The 22,749-nt window shown below is 38.0% G+C and overlaps 1 protein-coding gene across 3 annotated transcripts in view; it reads left to right on the plus strand.

Annotated features, from left to right (window-relative positions):
• The window catches only part of SETD3 (SET domain containing 3, actin histidine methyltransferase), a 66,032-nt gene that overhangs the window by 40,256 nt on the left and 3,027 nt on the right, over nt 1-22,749 (plus strand). The window contains exons 7-12 of one of the 3 annotated variants that reach the window (XM_027892403.1): nt 10,715-10,773; nt 12,638-12,752; nt 16,830-16,904; nt 19,597-19,763; nt 20,428-20,513; nt 22,216-22,376. In XM_027892403.1, the coding sequence (XP_027748204.1) occupies nt 10,715-10,773; nt 12,638-12,752; nt 16,830-16,904; nt 19,597-19,763; nt 20,428-20,513; nt 22,216-22,376 (663 nt within the window). Of the gene's footprint in view, nt 1-10,714; nt 10,774-12,637; nt 12,753-12,859; nt 12,909-16,829; nt 16,905-19,596; nt 19,764-20,427; nt 20,514-22,193; nt 22,377-22,749 lie in introns of those variants that run through there. The other 2 variants (XM_027892404.1, XR_003572182.1) reach the window with 2 other exon arrangements.

Consider the following 22,749-nt stretch of genomic DNA (forward strand, 5'->3'; position numbering starts at 1 on the left):
CACCTCTCCTGTGAGGAAATGCTGAGAGAGCATGTTCATCATGGAGAAGGCTACAAGGAGACCTTAGTGCAACCTTTCAGTACTTAAATGGGGCTTATAAGAAAGATGGGGACAAACTTTTTAGCAGGGCTTGTTTGCAAAAACGCAAGGGGTAATAATTTTAAACTAAGAGAGGGTTGATTTAAACTAGATCTAAGGAAGAGATGATGAAACGCTGGGACAGGTTGCTCAGAGAGGTTGTAGATGCCCATTTGTGGAAACGTTCACAGTGAGGTTAGATGGGGCTCTGAGCAACCTGATCTAGTTAAAGATGTACCTGTTCATCACAGTGGGGATTGGACGAGGTGACCCTTAAAGGTCCTTTCCATCACAAACTCTGTGACTCTTGATGATCTTTGACTGATCATGATGACAGGGATAAGTTCCTGAGGACTGGAAGAAAGCAAATGCCACTCCTATCCTCAGGATAGGAGGAGGACCTAGGCAACAAGCCTGTCAGCCTCACCTTAGTCCCTGGGAAGGTGCTGTCCAGTAGGACTTTGACAGGCTGGAAAAATTGGCTGCCAGTTGTTGAAGTTCAGCAAGAAATGCAAAGTCTTGAACTTGGATTGAAATAATCCCATTTTAGTATGTTTAGGGGCAACTTGAACATGAACCAGCAATATGTCCTTGCAGCAAAAAAGGGCTAATGGTGTCCTGGGCTGCATTAGGAGTGTTGGTAGCAGGTCGAGGGAGGTGATCCTTCTCTACTCAGCTCTGGTGAGGCCACACCCAGAGTGCTGTGTCCAGCAATGGGCTCCCTGATAGAAGAGAGATCAGTAAGAATTTTAGAAATAAACAAAATGGAGAAAGCAAAGTCACCCATTTAAGCAATATTTTAGCAAGTAAATGTAATTTTCTTTCACTTAGTTTTATACTACTTTGAAAAGTTAGTGAGCAAATACTTGCCATTGCTTTCTTTGCCTTCTGTCAAGCTACTTCTTACTCAAGAAGCAGAAGCTGCCCCATGAATCACACCCTTTTTTAAAATATTTTTTTTTTAATATAGAATCTATTTGATAGAAGTTGTTTGAAGTTTTTAGATTATCTGTAGTCTTCTTTCATCCAATATTCCACAGGAATATGTTCATACTAGTTTTCTGACTAGTGTGTATTGACATCTGGACACTGTTTGTGAAAGTGTTATTGTAGTCCCATTGTGAATACAAGCTTTGCAGTTATCTATCCAAAGATGTTTTGATCTGTTTATGTGCAGTATTGGACAGAGAACTTAATTTCCTGGAGGCTGTAATCCCTTTTGATCAGATACTAAATTTGATTTATTATTCATATAAAATCTGACTAATTGATTTAGCGTGAATGAAATTCTAAAATCCAGTCATTAGCTGTTGGAGACTGGAATATCATTTTAGTTAGGATGTTTAACACATCAAATTCTAGATTTCAAAATTATATTGTAGCATCTTTAAAATCTGGTATCATGTTTGGCTCTTCAGTATTAGTTGTATTAGGTGAGAATTCACATCTCTACCTTAATTTTTACACCAATTTTTGAAGTTGTGATGATGCTTTCAATATGACTTATGCTGCTCTTACATTATTTTTCTGTGCTGTTTTTAATCTATCCTTTTCCAATAAACATATGATTTTCCAGGTCAGTGTGAAGTAGAACGTCTGGTGTCTCTCTGTAATTGGCTTGAAGATACCACCATTTAACTTTCGTGCTCTCAATGAGTTGAATGCAGACAACTATACTGCCTTTTAAAACACTTTATTCCAATGTTTGGAAGTTGTCTAGTATTTTTCAGTTGATATAATAGAGAATATTTTAATGCTTTTAAAGAGTTCAACCAATATGCAGTCAAAAGCAGATGTATTTGGAAGCAGAATTCAGTTTTACTTCTGTACTAGGTAGGTCTTTGGGGTTCTCAGTTTTCCCCCTACTTGATTTATACTCATTGGCATGCCAGTCAAATAGCTGTTTTCAGAAATGTGAAAAATGGGTGGAAGAAAGATGGCACAGTTGCAAACCCTGTAAAATCTTTCCCTTTTGTTTACTTCTCTGCTATACGTCTCACCTTAAGGAGAGATTTAAAATTGCATGGAATGGGCAGCTACAAAGGTAAAATAGTGTTGCTTTTTAATTTGCTTTGTCTGAATTTCAATGCCTGAGTTGTTCTGTTTGATCAATAATAAATCAATAGGCAGTTAATAATGGAATATATTTATGTTTTTCTGTGATTTTCTTCTGTGAAGGCCAAAATATTGTATTAATCTGTTTTGCTGGCAGCAGGCTGAAGATTGACAGTATGCTTGTACTGTACCACTTAGTGTATCTACTGTAAGGTGGTTTAGACATTGGAAGCATGTGCCAAATTCCTGAGTTTTGTGTCACTTCTGGTGTATCCCACCCCCAGCTATGATGACAGTAACAGCAGATCCTGGGGCTTCGCTGGGCCATTCCTGTGGCTGCCCCTCTCCATCGCAGAAGCTGCTCCAGGCTTTGCTGGGTTGCGTCTGTCTCTCTCAGACAAATGAAGAGCTCAAGTCCTTACGTGGGTGGGAGGTCTGCTGCCTCCTTCCCCTGTTCCTTCCTTGCCTTCCACAGGAACACGGCGACAGCTCTGGGCTTTGAGCCAGCCGGACACAGGAGGAGGTGTTTGGCTGTTCGGGCAGCGTTTGCTCCTCAAACAGCTGTTCCCTATCTCCTCCAAGGAAAAGGTGGCAGGCCATATGGAGGCATCCTGTGGTCCAGATTCAGGCGATGGGCGCCAGTTGGACCGTGCTGGCCTAGATCGAAATACAGGCACGTCCTACTTGAAGTCTGCTATTTCTTACAGTCAAAATGCTAAGTTGGAGGACAGACAGGATAAAACGTATCTTTCATTTTGGATATAGATATTATCTTTCTTTGTACAGTCATTGTTAAGAACTCCTAATCAGTAGGTTTTAATTTATTTTATATTCTGGATGGTTTGGATTCTGTTATACTCGCCTAAATGCCTGCTTTTCTCTAGAGAAGCAGAGATGTACTTCAAAGCATATATGCCAGTGCAAAACAAAATTTGTTTCTGCACAGTTTAAATCACATTTGGGAGGAATAATACGTTCTCTTGTTAGTATTATGGCTTTTAAGGCATTTTTTTGAAGATGGGGTTCTCAACCATTCTTCTGCTTGAGAATGCAGATAAGCGTCTCTTTTTACAGCCAATAGAGTGGAGACGTTTTTTTGTTTGGTTTTCTGTTAGTTGCTTTTATTTTTATTTTTTTAACTGAGTTGCACTTTTCAGGACATTTGAGTTTATCCCTGGAGATGTTGTCTGTGTCTGTTGTGAAAGTGAGTGCCTCAGCAGACATCAGGAGATCATCATGCACTTACAAGTATACTTTCTCATATAAAGTTTGTACTCATTGTGCAGATTTAATATTTTTCTTGATATAACAGCAGTTACAAATGTTCCATAAATTTAAAATATTATAACAAGCTGATGTTTCTTAGAGTGAAATACTCAAAGGATGTATTCTTTAAGCACTGCAAAATTATACAGGGTACTTATCTTTGTTAAAATTAGTAATTTAACTAAATTACAAAGTGGATTATCCTCTTCAGTCATTCAGACCCAATGCTAATACTCCACACAGTAGGACACTGATATGTTGCTAAGTAAACCAAAGTTTATTTTCTTGTACTACGGTTTGAATGTGAGTTGAAAAGGAAATGATAAGTTTTTAGTTTTGAATGTGTGTGCCACTGTAGTCCCAGTACGTCTGGTTCCAGGACTTACCATGCCCCATGTACCATGGCAGTTTTAGAGCGTGGAAACTTGGTTATGGGATGATCATGATCCAAGCTTCCACCTAAATGGCTCCTGGTATGATTTGTTTCTGAACTTGAGTAATTGATTCACAGGTAACCAAACTTTGACCATACCGCATAATATTAGTGCTTGTTAGGAGACTCTTTGGTTGTGGAGTGGTTATGAATAGAAAATACAGTCCCTGTCCTTTCAGACAAGTTCACTTCAGGCTTTCCATCAGAGCATTTTATTTGTGGCTTGTATTTCACTCTATTAATAGTAGGGTTGTGGAATGAACATAGTGCCTGTGCGTTGCACTAAACAGAATCATAGAATATTCTGAGTTGGAAGGGACCCACAAGGATCATCAAAGTCCAGCTCCTGAAATTAACAAGGTAAAATGTTTCCTGAAATGAAAAATGCTCAAGGTAAACCTTATACCTCAGGGACAGCCTAGAGAGTAAATGATATGTCGTGGTATGCAGACATAGACCCTTGTGAAGAAGCTATTCTCTGCAGCTATCTTACAGCACCTGTGTGCATGAAGCACTTCAGACTGAACCTATCAATCTAAGGCTCAATGTGAACAATAAACTCATATTTCATAAGGAGATTTACCACAGGAATTAATGGGCCTAGCGTGTCTTTCTGTTACATGAACGAACACGGGAGGGAGTGGAGAGGCTGTCTCACTGCAGAACATGTCCAGTTTCAGCCTGGCTTCCCCCGCCTCAGCCCTTAGTGGGGCTCTAAGTGATTTTGTGAAAGGACAAGAAAACTTGATCACTAATTTAAATACCCTATCTGAGTGTCTTCTATTTTAGGAAAGACTAGTATTTCAGAATTGTATATGTTAAAAAAGTATTCTGTAAATGGAGTGATCAAGAAGTGGATGTTAAGAACTCCATTGCCATCTCGCCTGTTTAATAAAGGAGATGCCACAGGATTGTAGTCAGGGTACTCAACTGCAGTCAATTGAGAACTGTGTACTCTGTCAACCAAATGGTAATGTCCGCTTTGCATGTGAAGTGGGTTGTCAGTCCTTCAGACCCTTGAGTTAGTAGTTATTGGTTTGAGTGTCTGTTATGCCACTGCTGTTTTATTAACTAAGAACAATTTTTGCAGGTAGAAGTTGCAGAAAAAGGGACTGTGCAGTTAAATTCCATTGCACCAGAAGGAGTCATTCCACTTTGCTTCCGCTGCATGAGTCCCCTAATAGTCTGGAACAGTGCTTTCTTGTGTATATTGGCATAAAGTAAATAAAAATTGCTGACATAAAGAATAAGCAAGAGTGTTATTTAGATGTAATAAGTTTCAATCCTGTAGTACCTTTTTTAAGATTCACGCTATTAGGTTTTGCAAAGTAGAATCATCTCTCTTCCCTTAGAAAAGTCATGTAACAGCACAAGTTTGTGGATGTTATTCATAGTGTTTCATGAAAAGGGCTATTTGAAAATTCCAGAGCATGTCTCTGTACTTATAAACTGTTATTACCAAGTGAAATAATCTTTGGCTTTGTCTCCTGTCCTGTACAGTGAGCTGACTTCCCTCATTAGGTTAGGCAACATATGTCCAATGGAAAAAGTGAATTCTTGTTTCCCTGTAGATCGCTAGGATCCTCCATTCTGAATTCTTTATTTTACTTAGCTTTAGGGCAGTTAAAGCCTCTGCAACTCCACAGAGAGGAATTTCTCTTCAAGGCTGCTGCTTCAAAGGATTTCCAGAGCTGGGAAAGGGACAGTAACCAGCAAATGCTGACAGATCTTCCTGCTTCTGGCCCTGAAAGTGTGTGTGTGTTTGTGTTTTTGTACACCTACACATTGGCCTGAAACCATCAAGTAGCATCCACCAAGGCTCATAACGAAATCTACCCATGTTAATGAGTACATTGAAAAGGGGAGAATCCGCAAAGAAGAGGAGTGAAAAATTGTTTGGTCAAAAGCAACTAACCCTTGGGGTTTATGTTCAAAGGAATGAAAGTTAACAAGGTGGAAGCTTAGACTGGTTTGGGCTTTAACCATTTCAAGCACCCACGGTGTTTTGGGGGCTGTGATAGGAGTGCAGTGATGGCCTCAGAGGTTTTTGAAAATACTGACATCTGATTTAGTAATACTGATGCAGTGATTACCCACAACTTTGCCTTAGACTTATGAGTACTTGAAATATTCTTCACAGAAATCCAAGCATCTCTGTGTCTATAAGTTCAGGAAACAAACAAAACAAAACAAAACACACACACAAAAAAAAAAAAAAAAGGGATTTTTTTTTAATGACTATTTTTTTAACTAGGAGTTACAGTGGAGTAGTAGATTACTCTGATGGTCACTTTATCTCAGCTGAGAGGTTGTGCCTTTTTTTTACAAAAACTAACTCTGATCACATCCAGTGATTAAGTTAATTTTTTTCTTACTTGGATTATAGAAGGGTTAATGACACAAAGGAATATACTGGTCAATATGACTTCACATCAAAATACATTAGCTCTTTTCAAGACATCTAGTAGTGGAGATAAGAACACAAATTTAACACTATGTAAACTTTAAATTTTCCTTCTACTGAGACATTTTATTGTGTGTTACAGTAATAGGACTTGTACTTTGCATCACTTGGTAAACAAGCAAATATTAAGCTAATTTTAGTGGAAATTGCTCATCAAGATTAGGAACTCTGATAAATGAGCTTTAGCATTTTATGATTGAATAGGGGAAGGGGTTACTGCCTCTCATAGTCTGGCGACTCTTTTACAGGGGGCTAATGCCCTTAGGCTGGACAGCAGAAGTGAAGGTTATGTGTCTTCTCAGCCAGAAAGGCACCCTCCCCCCCCTTTCTACACTGCAGCCTTCATGCCATTCAAATGAAAAGGAGTCCTCTCAAAAGTGGAGGAGTCCCCCAGTGTCTAGTTTGTGGGACTTGAGAATCATTATCTTGTGATGTCCATCCAAAAGTGTGATGGGGAAATTACTGGCGCAGAGGCCCCTATGGCACATGGGGGGGTGTTGCATGCTTGTGAGACATTAAATATGAAACATGAACCCCTGGATATTGCTGCTTCACAGAAAGAGAAAAAATGTCTGGAAGTGTCCTTTTAATTTTTTTTTCCTCTTCTCCCGCCCCCTCCCCCCCGCTCTGATTGCCATACTGAGTAACTGGCTTCTAGTCTGATAATGTTTTAGGTGACTAGAATAACAGTCTGTCTCTTTCCACAGTGGCTGCAGACAATCTGGCAGCAATCACTGTTACTTTTTAATATTTCTGGTTATTTTGAGATATCCTCCAAATGTCTCAAAGAAGGCTTGGAACACTGAAGGGGGAAAAAGCGGGTTTTTTTATTCATTTTTTTTTTTTTAGGAATAGCAGCATCAGGAGGAAAATGAAATTCAGCATGCCACTATTTGTTTTTGCAGTGGTCATCACCCTGATTGCCAGCTCTGACAATATTTTCACAGAAAGGGTAACGAAATAGATGGTATTTGTTCTTTATAATAACTCTTTCAGTAGAATGTCAGGACCTGCATCTAAATGAATATATTCACATTTTCATGTTCCCATTTTTTATTTAAAGCTTCCCCTCCCAACTTTCTGAAACTACTTCATACAGACTTGGTAAGTTAAAATTAGGGTTCATGCAGTGGATAATGTCACATTTGAAAGCTAATCTGTAGAGACCTAGCTGCGTGAACCTGTAAAAGCTAGATCTGATTTTTTTTACGTATTAAGTGTTTGTTTAGTTTAAATATGTCTGTATCTTTTTTGATCAGTCTGAGCAATTTGCATGCTATGCAGCAGTCATCTTCTATACTTTATTAAATATCTGTCAATTATAAATATCAAGGTTTTACATTAATGTCAAGATAGTACATCAAAAATTCATGGAATATGTGACTTTTTTCAAGGGTATTTAATACTTAATGCATTTGTGTCATTTTTCTTTCTAGATATATTGACAGGTTTTATTAAGTGTTTGTTAGGGAGATTTCTTCTTTACCAAGGGACTATAAAGAGAAGCAGCATACTAAATCAAATTTTTAATCAGAATATTGTTCTTTCTTGTGTCTTCAGATTCTTGTAATCTATAGGGGTTTTAAGTTACACAGTAAAATAGACCAAGTCAGAAATCTAACATGACCAAATATGCTGACGTATCTTAGCTTTAAAATAGCTACTAGAATATTGTACCACAGAATGTTATGAATATGGTAATTACGTACACTGGGCTTTTATTCTGCCTTGTGTCTTTTAAAGACCATATATTTTGTCCTTTATTGTAATTTACTGTTGGTTTTATGTGGATTACGTACAGATGGTGTCCATATAGGGGCAGTACCTAAGTTCCACAGATATACAAATAGGGAGGGTTACAGAGCATTTTGTGACATCCAGGGTCTTTGATGGCATCCAGGATCCCCGTGGTTTGGGTGTTCAGGTTGGATGTTACAGAGGACTGCCTGTGTCAAATGAGCAATTGACCTCACTGCAGTCCACTGATGTGATACACGTTTCTCACAGAGAGGACAATGACTACATGTATATATCTTGCATCCTGTGGTGGTTTGCTCCAAGTTGGGGTCGAAGCTGTTGGCTGCTGCTCCCGGTGTGGAGCGCGGTCCGGAGCTCGGAACAGGGAGTGTCTGTAGCCGTCGCTTTTAGGCTGTTGAGCCCCCCGCAGCCCCTGTGATGCCTTTTCACTTCTAGTGCATAATGACCATAGTGATTATTGCCCTTGCAAAAACACGTTCTGCTAAAAGGTGCTGTTTGGGGGGTGGCAGGAGAGCAGAAGAGGGCAGAGCAGACAGACGGGGGTATTTGCCTTCCCGGCGTCTTTCTGCTGCGATGAAGCGGCCGGACCTCGCTCGGACGTGGGTTCCTTGCTTACAGCGGAGGTGCCTCATCCAGAGCGAGGGTCTGGGGGCGCTGGGGGTGGCCGGGCCGTGTCCTCGCCCCGCGGGCGGTGCCGCGGCCGGGCCGGGCCGAGCGGCCGCGCTGTGGGGGCGCCACCGGCAGGGGGCAGTGCCGGCCCGCGCGGCCGCCGCTGTCCGCGGGCACGGCCCGGGGGGCGGCGGGAGCGGGGATGGGAACACCGGGATAAGGGCAGGGGCTGCAGGGAACGGACTGAGAAGGATCGGGGGGGTTAAGTGTAAAATGTCTTCTGAAAAGTTGGGGTGCAGAGTGAGACCCCGAGTCCTCGCTCCGATCGCCACGGACCGCGCGGAAACGCGGTCTAAAGGGAAACGGAGGGGCTGATGCTCTCACTGTTAGTGGGTTTTCCCTGCTAAATTTATCAAGCAATTTATCAAGTTTATTAATTAATAATACTAACAATAGAAGTTGAAATTAAATTGTCATAAATCAATACTATACGGTGGCATTTGTTTGCGAGAATAATTTCCAGCTGAAGGCTGAGTTTCCACGTTCGTTTCTGGACTCGGGTCTGGGCACTGCTACTGTAGCAAAGGTGCCTCCTGAAATGTCTTGGTTTGGGTCTCAGTCCTGGGCTTGTGCTGAACGTTTCTGTGAGAAGAAGTAACTCTGTGCAATGTGTTGCTACAATTAAACTCGAAGGGGTTTGTTATGCAATGACCGTGTCATCGATGTGAGTGAAAATCATACGGAAAGGCAGAGTGCTGTAAAAAGGAAAAAAAAAAAAAAAAAAAAAAAGAAAGAATGAGAGGAGGGAAAGGAGCCACGGGAATTGTTAACTTCAGTCATGCTCCGGAGAAAGCCCATTCGAAGGGTTAACCGGAGGGACTGAGGGAGAGCAGCCACCTGGGACCTCACACCCAATTGGCAGTCTTTTGTAATATATAATTTGCCTAAAATTGCGCACTGAGCACAAGCTTTTGTTTTCTAATTGATTTACGGTTTGAGCCACTTTTACCTCATCCCCTACTGTCCTGCACACAGTGCCAGCAAGTACATTACAGTGAGAAATGATAAATTACCACGCACTTGTGATGCTAATGCATCAAGAGTAAAAAACTGCTACTACATGGAGCTTCATGCATTAAGAGCGTAGCAAAGATAGAGCTGTGCAAAAAATCATTTGTATCTTCTGAAATAACCATTTGATCATTTACTTCAATTCGTCTTGGAGACCTAATTGAACCTGAAGGTTAAAATTTATGCTGTTATGGCTTTCCATTTGTGAATTGGAACAAAGTTCTAAAGGAAATGTGTCAATGTGGGCTTAAAGCTACCTGTATCTTCGACACTCTTAATAAGTTAATTAGAAAAGTAACAGGTATCACAGCTTCTTAAAACCTTTAGAAATTAAATATTTGCTCATTAATGGCAACTGTGGTATGCATTCTCAAATGGCTCCACTTTTAGATAGGAGTGTGTGTAGATGGCTTTATGTAGATACTGTCTAATCAGTGTTTTTCACCAGAGATATTTAAATATTTTAATCTGTTTTTGTTTCAGAGGTATAGTGCAACTTTTACTGAATAACACTATTATAGGTATCAAGGGAGGATTGAAAACCTTGTATTTCTTGGGTTTGTGAAATACCTTACTGATATCCCAGAGGAGAGGAAAATTTGGAAGTTGGTGAAAGCTAATGTACGCTTGTTGTGGGTTTTTTTTTCCTCCACTGTGCATCAAGGGCTGGATTTTGTTTTACCTTCACATACTCGGTCCACCTTAAATTTTTTTTATTTTTGTTCAATGTCTGTGGGTTCCAGTCTTGAAATATGAAGAAACAGATTTATGGCGGCTGCTGGGCACAACAAATTAAGTTGACAGTGATGTATGAGAGCATAATAGCATGATGATCCCTCTGTAGCGCGGCTGGACGCCTCCTGCTTCATTTGGCTCTTGTTAGGATCTGTTAGGCAGCTAAATAATGAAATTCTGCTGACTGATTTCTGATTTCTCTTTTCTTCCTCTTTTCACCTTTTTATGCAACTTACATTTTGCAGACCCATCCTAATGCCAGCAAACTGCCCTTAAAGGATTCTTTCACTTATGACGACTACAGGTTGGTCTGTCTTTTAATTCTTCTTTTTTTTCTTTCTTTCTTTTCTTTTTTTAATATGGTGAACTGTGGGGCCTGGCAATTCTTCATTGGTGGGAAAGCCCTATTGTTACTGAAATGTTAATTGTAGGATTTGATACCAATACACCTCCTTAATGAAGAAGAAAGTAAAATAAATACGTGGATTGTAATTGTTACAAAGGAATAGTCATTATGAGCAGTTAATTTAGCTAACTGGCACACATAGTCTGAGATGACTAAGGTAATTCTTTGTTTCTTAAGAAAATAATTCAGTTGATGTTGCAGGAGTTTTGAGGTATGGGGAAATTTTTTTTTATTATTTTTTTCTTTTTTATAAAAGCCTTTGCCACCACACAGTAGTAAAAGCTAATATCTAGAGCTGTTGCTTTTGAGCAGGAGAGCTGGAGAACAGAAGTTGTTCACATGAAGCATGAGTGTCACTTGGAGGTGCTATAAGGGGTGACAAATTTAAGATAAAAAGAATAATAATTAAGATAATGAGAGCTTTAATTCTGTTAAATGATTAAAAGAGCATGAATAAAAGGCATTCATGAGGGATTTTTTAGCCTAGTTGTACTGCTGGGTAAGTCTATGAAAGTGGAATTTTGAAAGCACGCCTCCTTCACTTACAGGGTCACCGAGAAACATGCAGACTTATATGTGAAGTGGTCTAAACTTTTACAGATAAATTACAACAATTAACAAGAAACATATTGCTATTATATTTCAAACAGTGTTTGTTTATCAAAATTATCCACAGTTTTAACTTTCTTTTTAGAAATTAGGTAGATTTCAGTTTGACACTGTCTTTCTAAGCAATCTGTAGTCCTTCTGAAGAAATCCTTCTGAAAGTCTAATTCTGTATATTAAATATGTGTTAGTAGTGGAGTCTGTGGGAATTAAATTTATTTTGACCTTCTGGTGGCATTTCTTTTTTTTCCCCTCCAAAAAACCCACGACATATATATGTATTAAGACCAGAACATGGTGAAACTAAAATTCTTTTTTCCTTTGATGTTTAATATTCATTTTTCTGTCAAGATAAAATAAAAACGAAATTTTAAAAAATACTGAAATGTTAAGCTTTTATAGAGATTTTTATGTTTGAATAGGTAGCTGTCATTTCATTTACTTAACCTGACTTAGAAGAGTTTTGAATGATGTCCGTGTGCTAAGCTATGTTGTGCTCTTTTCATGGTTTTTACCTGGATATCTCTTTGGAATATTGCAGATTTTTTTTTTCTTCTCAGCTCTGTTAAGCAGAAAATTTAACAGTACTGATCTAAGCCAAAAGCTTGCAAACTGAAGAGAAACACTTACCAAAATACCGTGCATGTTTTAGGTGGTGACACTGGTTTCCAGTTCACTCAGTACATAACGTTTTTAGAGAGTAAGGGAAAGAATACACCCTGGTTCTTACAAGAGTCTACACGCAGGTGAGAGTTCCTGCTGCTGGGCAGTGAACTGCTCTGAACCCTGCAGGAATAGCTGACCCCAGGTATGGGATGTGTAGTGGGAGATAGTGTGCAGTGAAGGGCTGGGGAAGCAGAAGGTGACCCAGGAGTGGATCCTAGCTGGGAAATGGAACCAGTGGAAGGTTTGAAGGTTCTCTTGCAAAGAACATTGAAGAGAGGATTTGGTATGTGTGCATGTCTTGGAAACCTGAAAATTGCTGCTTTTCCTGCAAGTGATATCACCTTCTATAAGTGCCTATAGTCAGCGTGATCTTTAAGAAAGATCTTGAAGTTTGGAAACTCCCAGTCTTAATGCTTCCTCAGGTGGGACTATCACCAATCTTATTATACTGTTTTGAACATTGACCATCTACTGTTTTTAACCTTTGCAGATGGGCAGTTTCCTCTGTTATGACACGACAGAACCAGATTCCAACAGAGGATGGTTCCAGAGTTACACTTGCTCTGATACCTTTATGGGACATGTGTAATCATACTAATGGACTGGTAAGGATTTCTTCAGTGTTGCTGAAAGACTTTAGGGCTTAAGTGTTAAGCCTTTCAACTGCTGTAGAACAGTTTAGTAATATTTTGCATTATGCTTCTTAACACAGGTATGTTATCTTCCCAAGTGACCCTAAAAACCCAGTATCTGAAAGAAAGGTTTGTCAGTTTCTCAAATGTTTTATGATAGCTTTTCAGGGACAGCTTTGTTCATCTAAAGAAAACTTTACAAGTGATTGGATACTTGTGTAAAGTTAGGTCTTATATGCATGTTATATGCCTAGATGTACTTTTAAAAGTTTTCGTTAATACTTTTTTTTCCAGGCAAGCCTGAACAGTCTCCTGACATGGACTTTTTTTTTTTTCAATGAACTGAAAATGGTTCTCAATACTGGGCAGATTTGTTCTGAGAACAGAAAGCAGACATTGATGGAGGTTGCCTCTTGTAGCTACCACCAGGGAAAGTGGTTAGAGATTTGCTCTCCTAACCGTGCCCAAAGAGCCTTGTTATGGAGAAGGCAACAAGAAGAACAAAGCCTGGTTCAACAAAAACAGTACATCTGTTACTACATCAAAGAAACAAAATGCAAAAATACTACTTTAGGGCATATTAAACATTTAAAAGGTGACATATGTATATAGAAAGTCAGACCTGCTGACATTTTGGCTTACGTGCACTAGTTCAGAGAATGAGTTCCTGATTTCATTAACAGGCCAGGTAATGCTGAAGTGAGGAAATGGAAACCCAGAAGAGGGTAGCTTATCAATGTTATTTAGTCATGCTCATATACACTTCAAAATTCATACCCTCTAATTGTGTTTTCAGTAGATAGTGTTATTTATTGTAAGCACTGAATATAGCCATACTATTCAAGTCATCTGGTTCTTTTGTGGGAGAGTTGACTCGAGCGTTAGGACAGCAGCATGTGCTAGTATTGTTGTTGTACGTAAAGTCTGTTTAAAATGAATGAATTGTAAAGCAAGTTGTTTTTCACTTGACATTTAGCTAATTTAGTGTTAACTATGAGTGTACCAATTACAGCGTGGTAGGCTAGGCTACAAAGTTGCAAGTGTTTGGGGTTTTTTATTTATTTATTTTTCCTTATTATAAGGTGATTACATGTTGTTCTTTAACAATGATTCTTGTCTTTGCCTATTTGTTATGCAATCTCACAGCTTTAATTTAGAAATAAAGTTCATATGAGAGTCTCCAGTATAAAGAAAATTGCTTAACATTCAGAAATGTGTATTTTTGTAATATAGGTTGTAGCTGCAAGCATCAGTACTTCCTGTACCCTTTTCCTGCTGGGCATCTCTTTTAGATGCTTTTGCAGAGACTTGTCTGTATTCATTAGACAACTCTTAATGAATGCCTTCAAAGTTGGGATTAGAGGAAAGAGGAAGAGAATTAAGGTTCTGGGAGGGAAAAAATTAAGTAGCATATATTAAACGAGCAGCTATTTATGTTGTTTTACTCATTCAAACTTCTATTTAAATTGATAAAGTAATTTTTATTTTTATTATGCTCTTTAACAGTGGGTTTGATATAGAGCCAGCCTCTGGAGCCAAGCTTGCTAATATAGTAGTAGATCAGGACTGGAAGCATTTTTTCATGCTGAAATATATCCTAGAGGGCAGGGGGAGTTGTGCTGAACTTATATGTTTTGTGCGTGCGTAAAGAATTCAGTCATTTATTTCATATTTCTGCAGAAAATAGTTTAAGTGGATATACATTTAGGAATTATAGAAAACTGTAATATTGCTAATGTGTTAAAAGCTACTGAACAATTTTTGTTGTGTGCTAGTTGCCATGTACTATTTGAAATGGGAGGGGGGAACTGCTAAGATAACTGTAAGCTGTCTGTATTGTAGTTTATGTTATTGTAGAGTGAAATGAAGGTGGGCTCTGCTCTAATCATAGCAAATCCCTTTAAAATACATGAAAGGAATCGTTATTCATTGCAGGAGAGTAAGAAAAGATGGCACTGAATGCACCTCTGTCTAGTTTATTCCAAATGTAGACCTGAAATACTTCTTTAGTCAATCAGCTACAGTATGTCCCTGTTCTCACTTTATTCCACAAGGCCTCTTTCCATGAGCTAGATAATAAAATGCACTATGGATTTTAACTGGAGCTAGGTCCATCCAGCTTTTTGTTGCTTCTGACACTATTAATTAGATCAACCTGCCTCTAAGAACTATTTCAAAATGGTTGTCTTCCTGCATTTCTCATTGTTATTCTTTAGTGGGATTGTATTTTGACAGTCAGAGGTTGATTACCAGTTCTGACAGAGCTTTGAATAAGCTGCATTCTGCCTATTGGGCTGGGTCCATCCTTAATCACTGACCAAGCAGACTATTGCATGCTTTATACACAACTTGAAATTCATGTATCAGTCTGCTTCAGAAATAAACTGAAGGGATGCAGTTTGTCAGCTATCATGTGGGAAGAGAAGTAAACACCCTGTTAATTCTCTTACGTGACTGCTATTAAAAGAAAGAGGAAATAAGAGTCTAGCACTCCATTATGCTTTGTAGAAAAATCTTTCAGAAGTGCTGCTGGATTTTGTGCGGGTTTTTTTTTGTTTGTTTGTTTGTTTGATGGGTTTTAAGGCAAAAATAAATTTTAAAAAATCAGTGCTCTAGTGAAGTATGCCTGAACTGACAGAATCCTCCTCTTAAAATACTGGAGTTTCCCTAGTCTATGAAAGCCTCCTGTTCCACCAGCATTTCAAGGGACGGGAATGGACTTTTCACATTCAGAACTGTTTCATTGAGTTTAAACACTAAGTAAATTTCAGGATAGATCAAGAGTTTGTTTTTTTGAATGACAGGTGTTCAAGTACTACAGCTTGTGTTTCTCATTGGGCTGTATTGCATGGCTCTCACGTTCTCTTCTGATCTCAACATACCACAAACCCATTAGTGGACCCGCAGTGGTGGCACCCACACGCAGAGGTGTCTGCAGGGCTGGCCTTCCCATGCTTTGGGCTGCCATTTGGGATTTGCTCCATCGGAGGCAAGTTCCCCAGGCTCACTTTGAAATCACTGTTTTGGCTGACAAATGCACATTTGATGATGCAAGCAGTGTGAAACTATTAATGTGCAAGCCACCAACCAGGCTTTCAAAATAATCTGTGGAGTTCTGTCTTTGGACAAGCTACATCCAAGATGGGAATCAGGGTATACCGCAACTCACGTCAGTCAGCTTACAAAAAAAGTATGTTTTCATTTTCAAAGGCTGAGAGAGAGAATCTTTGGCTTCTTCCAGTTTTTTCCCCAGGCCAAGAGCATATTTTTCCATAAGTCAGCTCTGTCAGTACTGAATTCAGACTACCTACCATAGAAGTTGCTCTCTGATTTTTCAGCAGCTTGTGTTCCATCCTGTGGCTGCATCTTTGGCAATATTATTCAAGAACATGCTGTTTGTCACTTTATAAAAATATTGCATTTTTAGGGTAGCTTTAATTGTTAGTGTGACCCCTTTACAGTGTAGTAATTGTTTTTGGAAAAATACAAGTTCGTTAAGACAGTTTATCCTCTTCTGTTGCCCGCTACCATCACAAAAATCCTTTTAGCATTTTAAGAGTATTACTTAACTTTTAGATAAAGGGATTATTTTCAAGTAAATTATAATTCTCTGAAGATTGTATCCCCTAAAGATCCATAGTTATCTAATCCTTTTTCATTGAGAGATCAAAAATGTGTTGGCAGTTGAAGGATAAAGCACAGCATATAGAGCTGTCAGTGCCTTGCTCCCTTGGGCCTCATGGGAGTGACTGCAAGCTCCAGAACTTTGTAGCAAACTACTGGCACTTTGTCTGTGGCCTATGGAGGCTACTTCCCTCACAGCCTTCTGCTCACTTCAGGTGGGTTATTTCCTTTAATGCGAAGATTTTTTTAAAAAGAGATTGCTCAGGAGTTGTAAAGCCAATGCTACCAGCTATATTCTGTCATGCAGAGAAAGAAATGTATGCTATTTCTATCGTTATTATCTATTTCCAATACAAAATTTTGTCAATGGTGGGAAAGAGAAATGTAAAATGCTAAAGGTGCTTTTGTCACTCTTTTCTTTGATAGATCACTACAGGCTACAATCTAGAAGATGACCGATGTGAATGTGTGGCACTTCAAGATTTCAAGGCTGGAGAACAGGTAGTGTGAACAGTTATCTACACAATTGTTCTTTCATTAAGTTCTGTGGACACTTGGTAACTCCCTACAAATTTTAATAACAGAGTGGTGTGGGTTAAACCCTGCTACATTTGAATTTTAATATGCTGTGCTAATTCTGTGTGAAAATAGTACCAAACTAAACAAGTGTACATTTTCCAGAATAAAGTAGTTTCTATCACTTAGTAGACCCCAACTCCAGGAGAGTTTGATTCCTCGTATTTTAGAGAAGTAGTTGAAATATCTAGTCACTGGTAAGTGCACATACACAGGCATCAGGCTTGATATTCTGGAGGAGCTTAATAAAAGGCCATATGCAAAGGATTAAAGATAAATATTTTTTAGATTTGGAGCAGCACTTTGTCTGCAATAGTAGATTGTAGAGTCTTTCTTAACAACTTAGTTGGCTTGTTTCTTTTTAGTCTTCATTCATTTAAGAGGTGAAACGAAGTACAGTTGCCAGTCATTTTGCCATGTTGTCATTGTCATGCTTAGTGAAAACGAGAAAGGACCTAAAAATATACTCCCTCCCTCTCACACAGGCATGCATGCATTTACCTCTTCACCCTGAAACACGGGGAGAGTCTTGTAAAGATGCATGGAACAGTTCAGTATTTTGATCAGAACTGCTAAGAAATAGGAACAAGTGTTCTAACTAGTGATACATTGAAGACAGTGGTTCCAGGAGTGTAGGAAATCTCCTGTGCTGTGTCAGCAGCCCCCCTACACCCTCAAGTAAAGCAGCACTCCTTTTTTCTCCTACTCGTGCAACTGCAGTGAGCATGGCCAGACAAAGGCTTTGTCTGTGAAACATCCTGAAATGCTTTATAACTCAGTCTCTGAGTTATTACCTTTACTGTATTATCTTGCCAGTCTTACAATTTATAGTATTTTGGGTTTTGTTTTTCTTATGTATTTTACCTTTTTTAGCAAGGAAGTGTCTGGAATTTTATTTTAATGTGTCTTTACAGAGGTATATTTATCCTCATTGCTATGCTGGGGTTTACAGTGGTTGTGTATTTTTGCTCTCAGAATTTGTTATGGTAGTCAAATATTTGCTGTTTTTTCCAATAGTGGTGTGATGAGTTAAAAGGGATCCACAGTTTTTCCAGTAGGGATCCAATTTATAATTTTCCACAGCTGGCAATGGATGTGTCATATAGCTGTTCTGGCTGCTCTCTCTATTTCAATTACAGAGGCTTCCTCTATTTCGATTTCATTTTAGTAGTTTCACTTTGTCTCCTATTTATCAGGGTTGGGTTTTTTTTAAATTTCTGTGCAAACTTTAATTGTTAGTGACATCTTTAAAGCACTGTAATTATATAATTCTTCAGTCCTTTAATATACTGTGCAGATGTTATTTCTTACAGTTTCAACAGCAAGAGTGTATGATCCATGCTTTTACTACTAAAAATATGAGGCAGCAAAGTCCACAGAATCTATCAAGCACTGGCCTGAAATAAAGCAACTTTCTCATTCTGTTTAATCAGATTTTTTCTAAAACAGTCTTGGGGCATAACAGCATACTGTGTAATCTTCACATGATATGTGACTTTTAGTTTAATATGAGATTTATCACATTAGTTTTAAAACTTGAGAGGGTTAGCAGCTCTTTCCTTAACCACTGCCTTAATATACCTGGGCAGGTCACATGTTCATCATACGAGTGTGTTACAGTATAATGTTTACTATAATTTAATATCATACTTAAGCATTTAGTGCTTAGGATAAATAGTTCTAATATAAAATGGAAAACAAAGAAAGTAAATGGCATCATTGCTGTTACTGAGCCCTTTAGAGAGCACTGTGCCTTTCTTTGTCAGCTAGAGAGGAATGGAAGCTTGCAGGCATCCAGAGCATTGCTGTACCCTGAGGTTCAGAAAGGAGTTCTGTAACTGTTGAAACTTCCTTTTCTAATTGACAATTCTGTTATCAAACACAAGTGGGAAAATATCCTCTTGATGTGGGAGAAGACAATTGCTACTCTGACCTCTAGTCCCAAGCATGCACTTCATACAGCCTAGCCCTGAGTTAAACACATTCTGCAGGTTATATTTAGGAACTTCTTTTTTAATATGAAATAATGTAACCTGTATGCTTTAGATAAAAGAGTTCAGAGTAAAAGGCAAAAATAAGTACTGCCTGAACACAGCTCAGATCTCTCCGTATGATACTCTGTGGTATATCCATAGCTTAAGGTAGCATTAAAATGAAAGCAAAGTTGATCCATCAGCAGTATAGGTTACTCCTTTGGGTGGACATTTGGCTGGGGAAAACGACTCCAGAAACACCATTTCTTTTAAGGGGCCCTTCTTGTCTTTTATTTTTTTAGCCTTTATAAGGCATAGGACCTTTGAAAGCTTATTTCCATATACTGATACTTTATGACAGCATGAGAAAACAAAACATTTTTATTTTAAAGTATAGAGTAAGAACTTCTCTCAAAATCTCTGTTACATGGATATGTTTAAATCTACCTCTAAAGTATAATTGCCACATTATATACAGCATTTGAGTTGATACCAGAAAACAAAGCATGTTTCTTTATATAACCAAATATACCTTGTACCCAGAATAGTAACTCTTTCTGGAAATAACTTTCAAATTATGTCACTTTTGTGAGCTGATCTTAAGCTTTTTTCCTGTCCCTTCACTTCTCTTTTCATCCTTCTAGATTTACATTTTTTATGGCACTCGGTCAAACGCTGAATTTGTGATCCACAGTGGTTTTTTCTTTGATAATAATTCACATGACAGAGTGAAAATAAAGCTTGGCGTGAGTAAAAGTGACAGGCTGTATGCTATGAAGGCAGAGGTCTTAGCTCGTGCTGGTATCCCAACGTAAGTAAAACACAATGCCGGGGTTTTTTTTTAAACATTTCCAAGGTATATATTGTCCAGTAAAGCATATATAACACTGTTCTGTGATAGTTTTCTTAGGTCTAATATTTCTCCTGTTTGTATAGCAAATTAAAGTTATTGTAATAATATTTACAGAAGTTCTCTGAGCTATATTATCATCTAATTTGAACCATATATAAGAAAAAAAAGCCTTTGCTTCAATAACCATTTTAACAAAAACAGAGGAAGGAATAATTTGAAGCAATCTGTGGTTTTTCTTTCTTTTCTATCCCTTGCAGACATACTACAATGCTCAGTATGTGAATCACAGCATTTTCCTTTAGTCTTTTCAGTCCAGAGGGTACTATTAGGAGCAGCAGACATGAAACATTGCATTTTCATGAATTTATTATGAAAACCGTGTAAAATAATTTTAAGTGTAAAATTGTAGATATAATTATTCTTTTCGGAAATTTCTTTTCTCTTCAATTTTCCAGGTTAGGGAAGCTTTTCAGTTTGAACTAATACTACCGACTCTTTTTCAAAGTTACTTTTGTAACAGTACATTTCTTGTATACTTTAGGTTCTTTATGTTGAAATAAGTTCAAAGATACGACAATTGGACTTGCACTTACTGTTGTTGCATGATTATTTCTTTTATTAGTTCTAGTGTTTTTGCCTTGCACTCCACTGAGCCTGCTATCTCTGCCCAGCTTTTGGCCTTCCTTCGAGTGTTTTGTATGAGTGAAGGTAGGATGTTTTATAAAGATAACCTAATTTATGTTTGTCTTATTTTGGGGGGTTTTTTTGGTTGCTTTTTTGGTAGCACAGAAATTGATAGACATTTATATAAAACATTAAGCTAGAAGATCGGAAAAGTTGAGGAGTTTAAGTTAAAAAGGAATCTATAAGGCGGTGAGAAACCCAATTTTTAGCTGTGCTTTCTGAGGGAATATTTCAGTAACTCCTAAAGCATGAGATGATACAATTTTTTAGTTCTTTTAATCTCCCAGGCTGTTGTGAATGAGTGAGCTTTCAAGCTTGATCTCTAGTTCTTAGGTTTCAAAATAGTTCACAGAACAAGATCATGCAAGGCCTAGGGGTTTACATGCTTAAAATCATAGCATATTAGCCATCACTGCTGGAATCATTTAAGTATGGAATTGGAATATTCTGTACTGTAGGAGAAATATGGAAGAGACATTTCAAAATTGAGTATTTTCAATATTTTGGTAATTCTTAATTTAAAAGCAATTTCTGTATTTGCAAACTGTACTGTTTCTCTTATGTTACTTTTTTGAGGGGGTAAAAATATGTGTGCAATTAATAAATATTCACCTAATTTTTGCATAGTATTCATAATGGCTGCTTGCTGGTTAGATGCAGCTTTGAAGGTTATAGGTGTGACCAATTTGTCATGACAGTGAGAGAGTTCCCTTGCAGTTAGGGAAACTGTGCAGGTGATGTGGGTTTTAGTACCAGTAAGAATACTGAAGTTATTGAGTTTTAACATGTGCTGTATTTGCTTTTTTTAATAAAACCAGCATACCTTATTTAGTGTCGTGTCTTCAGTTCCTCCTGTCATTCATCTTTTAGAGTTTTTAAGAAATTAGGATATACTAGAGTAGTTCAGTTGGAAGGGAGCTACAACAGTCATCTATTCCAATTGCCTGACAGTTCTGGGAAGTAAATTCAAGTAAAGAAAATTTTAGGATGCTGATGAGGAAGTGAATTTTGGCTTAGAGAGGAAAATATATCCAGTGAACATTTTAATTTCATTTCTCTAGTATATGATTGTGCTCAGTTTATTCATATGTCTTAGATACTGTATAAGAAAATATCAAGAACCTACATGCAAGCTCTTAGTGAAGTTTGTGATAACTGCTTTGCAGGAGTGAAATTTATTAATTGAAAGATTAATGGAATTTGTCTAATGTCAAGGAGCTGATTAAATGTTTTCTGCTCTGTGTGAGGTTTGATGGATGTCTTTTCTGGCCACCTGTAGAAAGTTTCTGCTACTGAAAAAGGTTATCAAAACAATAGGAAAAATAATTCCACTGCTATTTACACGCTCTCTGGCCTGTTCTTTTATTATCAAAAAGTTCACCGAACTCTTTAAACATTTAGTCTCTTGTTTATCAAGTATTTTACAAAACATTCCATCTCATTGTCACAGGCTTATGCTGTATATGAGAGGCTGTGATTTATAAAGTATCTTTATTTGCAAGTGGAGCAGAATGCCCATTTTCTGCTGACCTCAAGACTTTCAGTTGTCTCTTTGAGGCAACCCTAGAAATAGCCAGCATAACTGATAATTCTTATTTGAGGAGAGGATTATTTTTGTTAGCTACTCAAAGCTGTACAATTGAAAGTAAATTTTTCTGCAGTTTGTCAGCTGACAAAGTGAATGATGAGATTGTTTTTTAACAGATTGGTTTTGTACTTATTGCAGAAGAGCTGAAGGAACACTTGATAGGAGAGCATGCCATTGACAAAATCTTCACTCTGGGGAACTCTGAGTTTCCTGTTAGCTGGGACAATGAAGTTAAACTTTGGACATTCCTAGAAGCCAGAGCATCCCTTCTTTTGAAAACCTATAAAACAACTGTGGAGGTAAAATTATCATTATGTGTAATTTAAGTGTCTGAACTGTTGTGTGTTCTGTCCTTCATCTTGTCTTTGCAAACTTCAATCTGAATGTTAGTACATAATTCGTTCTGTACTTTTGAAAGTGTAGAAACAGTTTTGCATTATCTAAGGAAAATCAAATAAGATTGCAAAAAAGAAAATTTGGTTAATGTAATTTTGTTAATGTATTTTTTCTTTGATTCTCCAAATAGAGACTGCCTGCTTTTTTCTCTGCAAATAAAATGAGGAATCAGTTTCAACTTGTTGTCTGGAGTTGCATCCTCCAGACTGCAAAGTAATGCACTACTATTGCAAGTGTATAAATTAAACTATATGTTGCATAAATTTGTGAAGTCAC

The sequence above is a fragment of the Empidonax traillii genome, unplaced genomic scaffold (assembly GCF_003031625.1).
Source record: "Empidonax traillii isolate 1590-97213 ecotype Southwest subspecies unplaced genomic scaffold, ASM303162v1 scaffold349:size579689, whole genome shotgun sequence".
Classification (NCBI taxonomy): domain Eukaryota; kingdom Metazoa; phylum Chordata; class Aves; order Passeriformes; family Tyrannidae; genus Empidonax; species Empidonax traillii.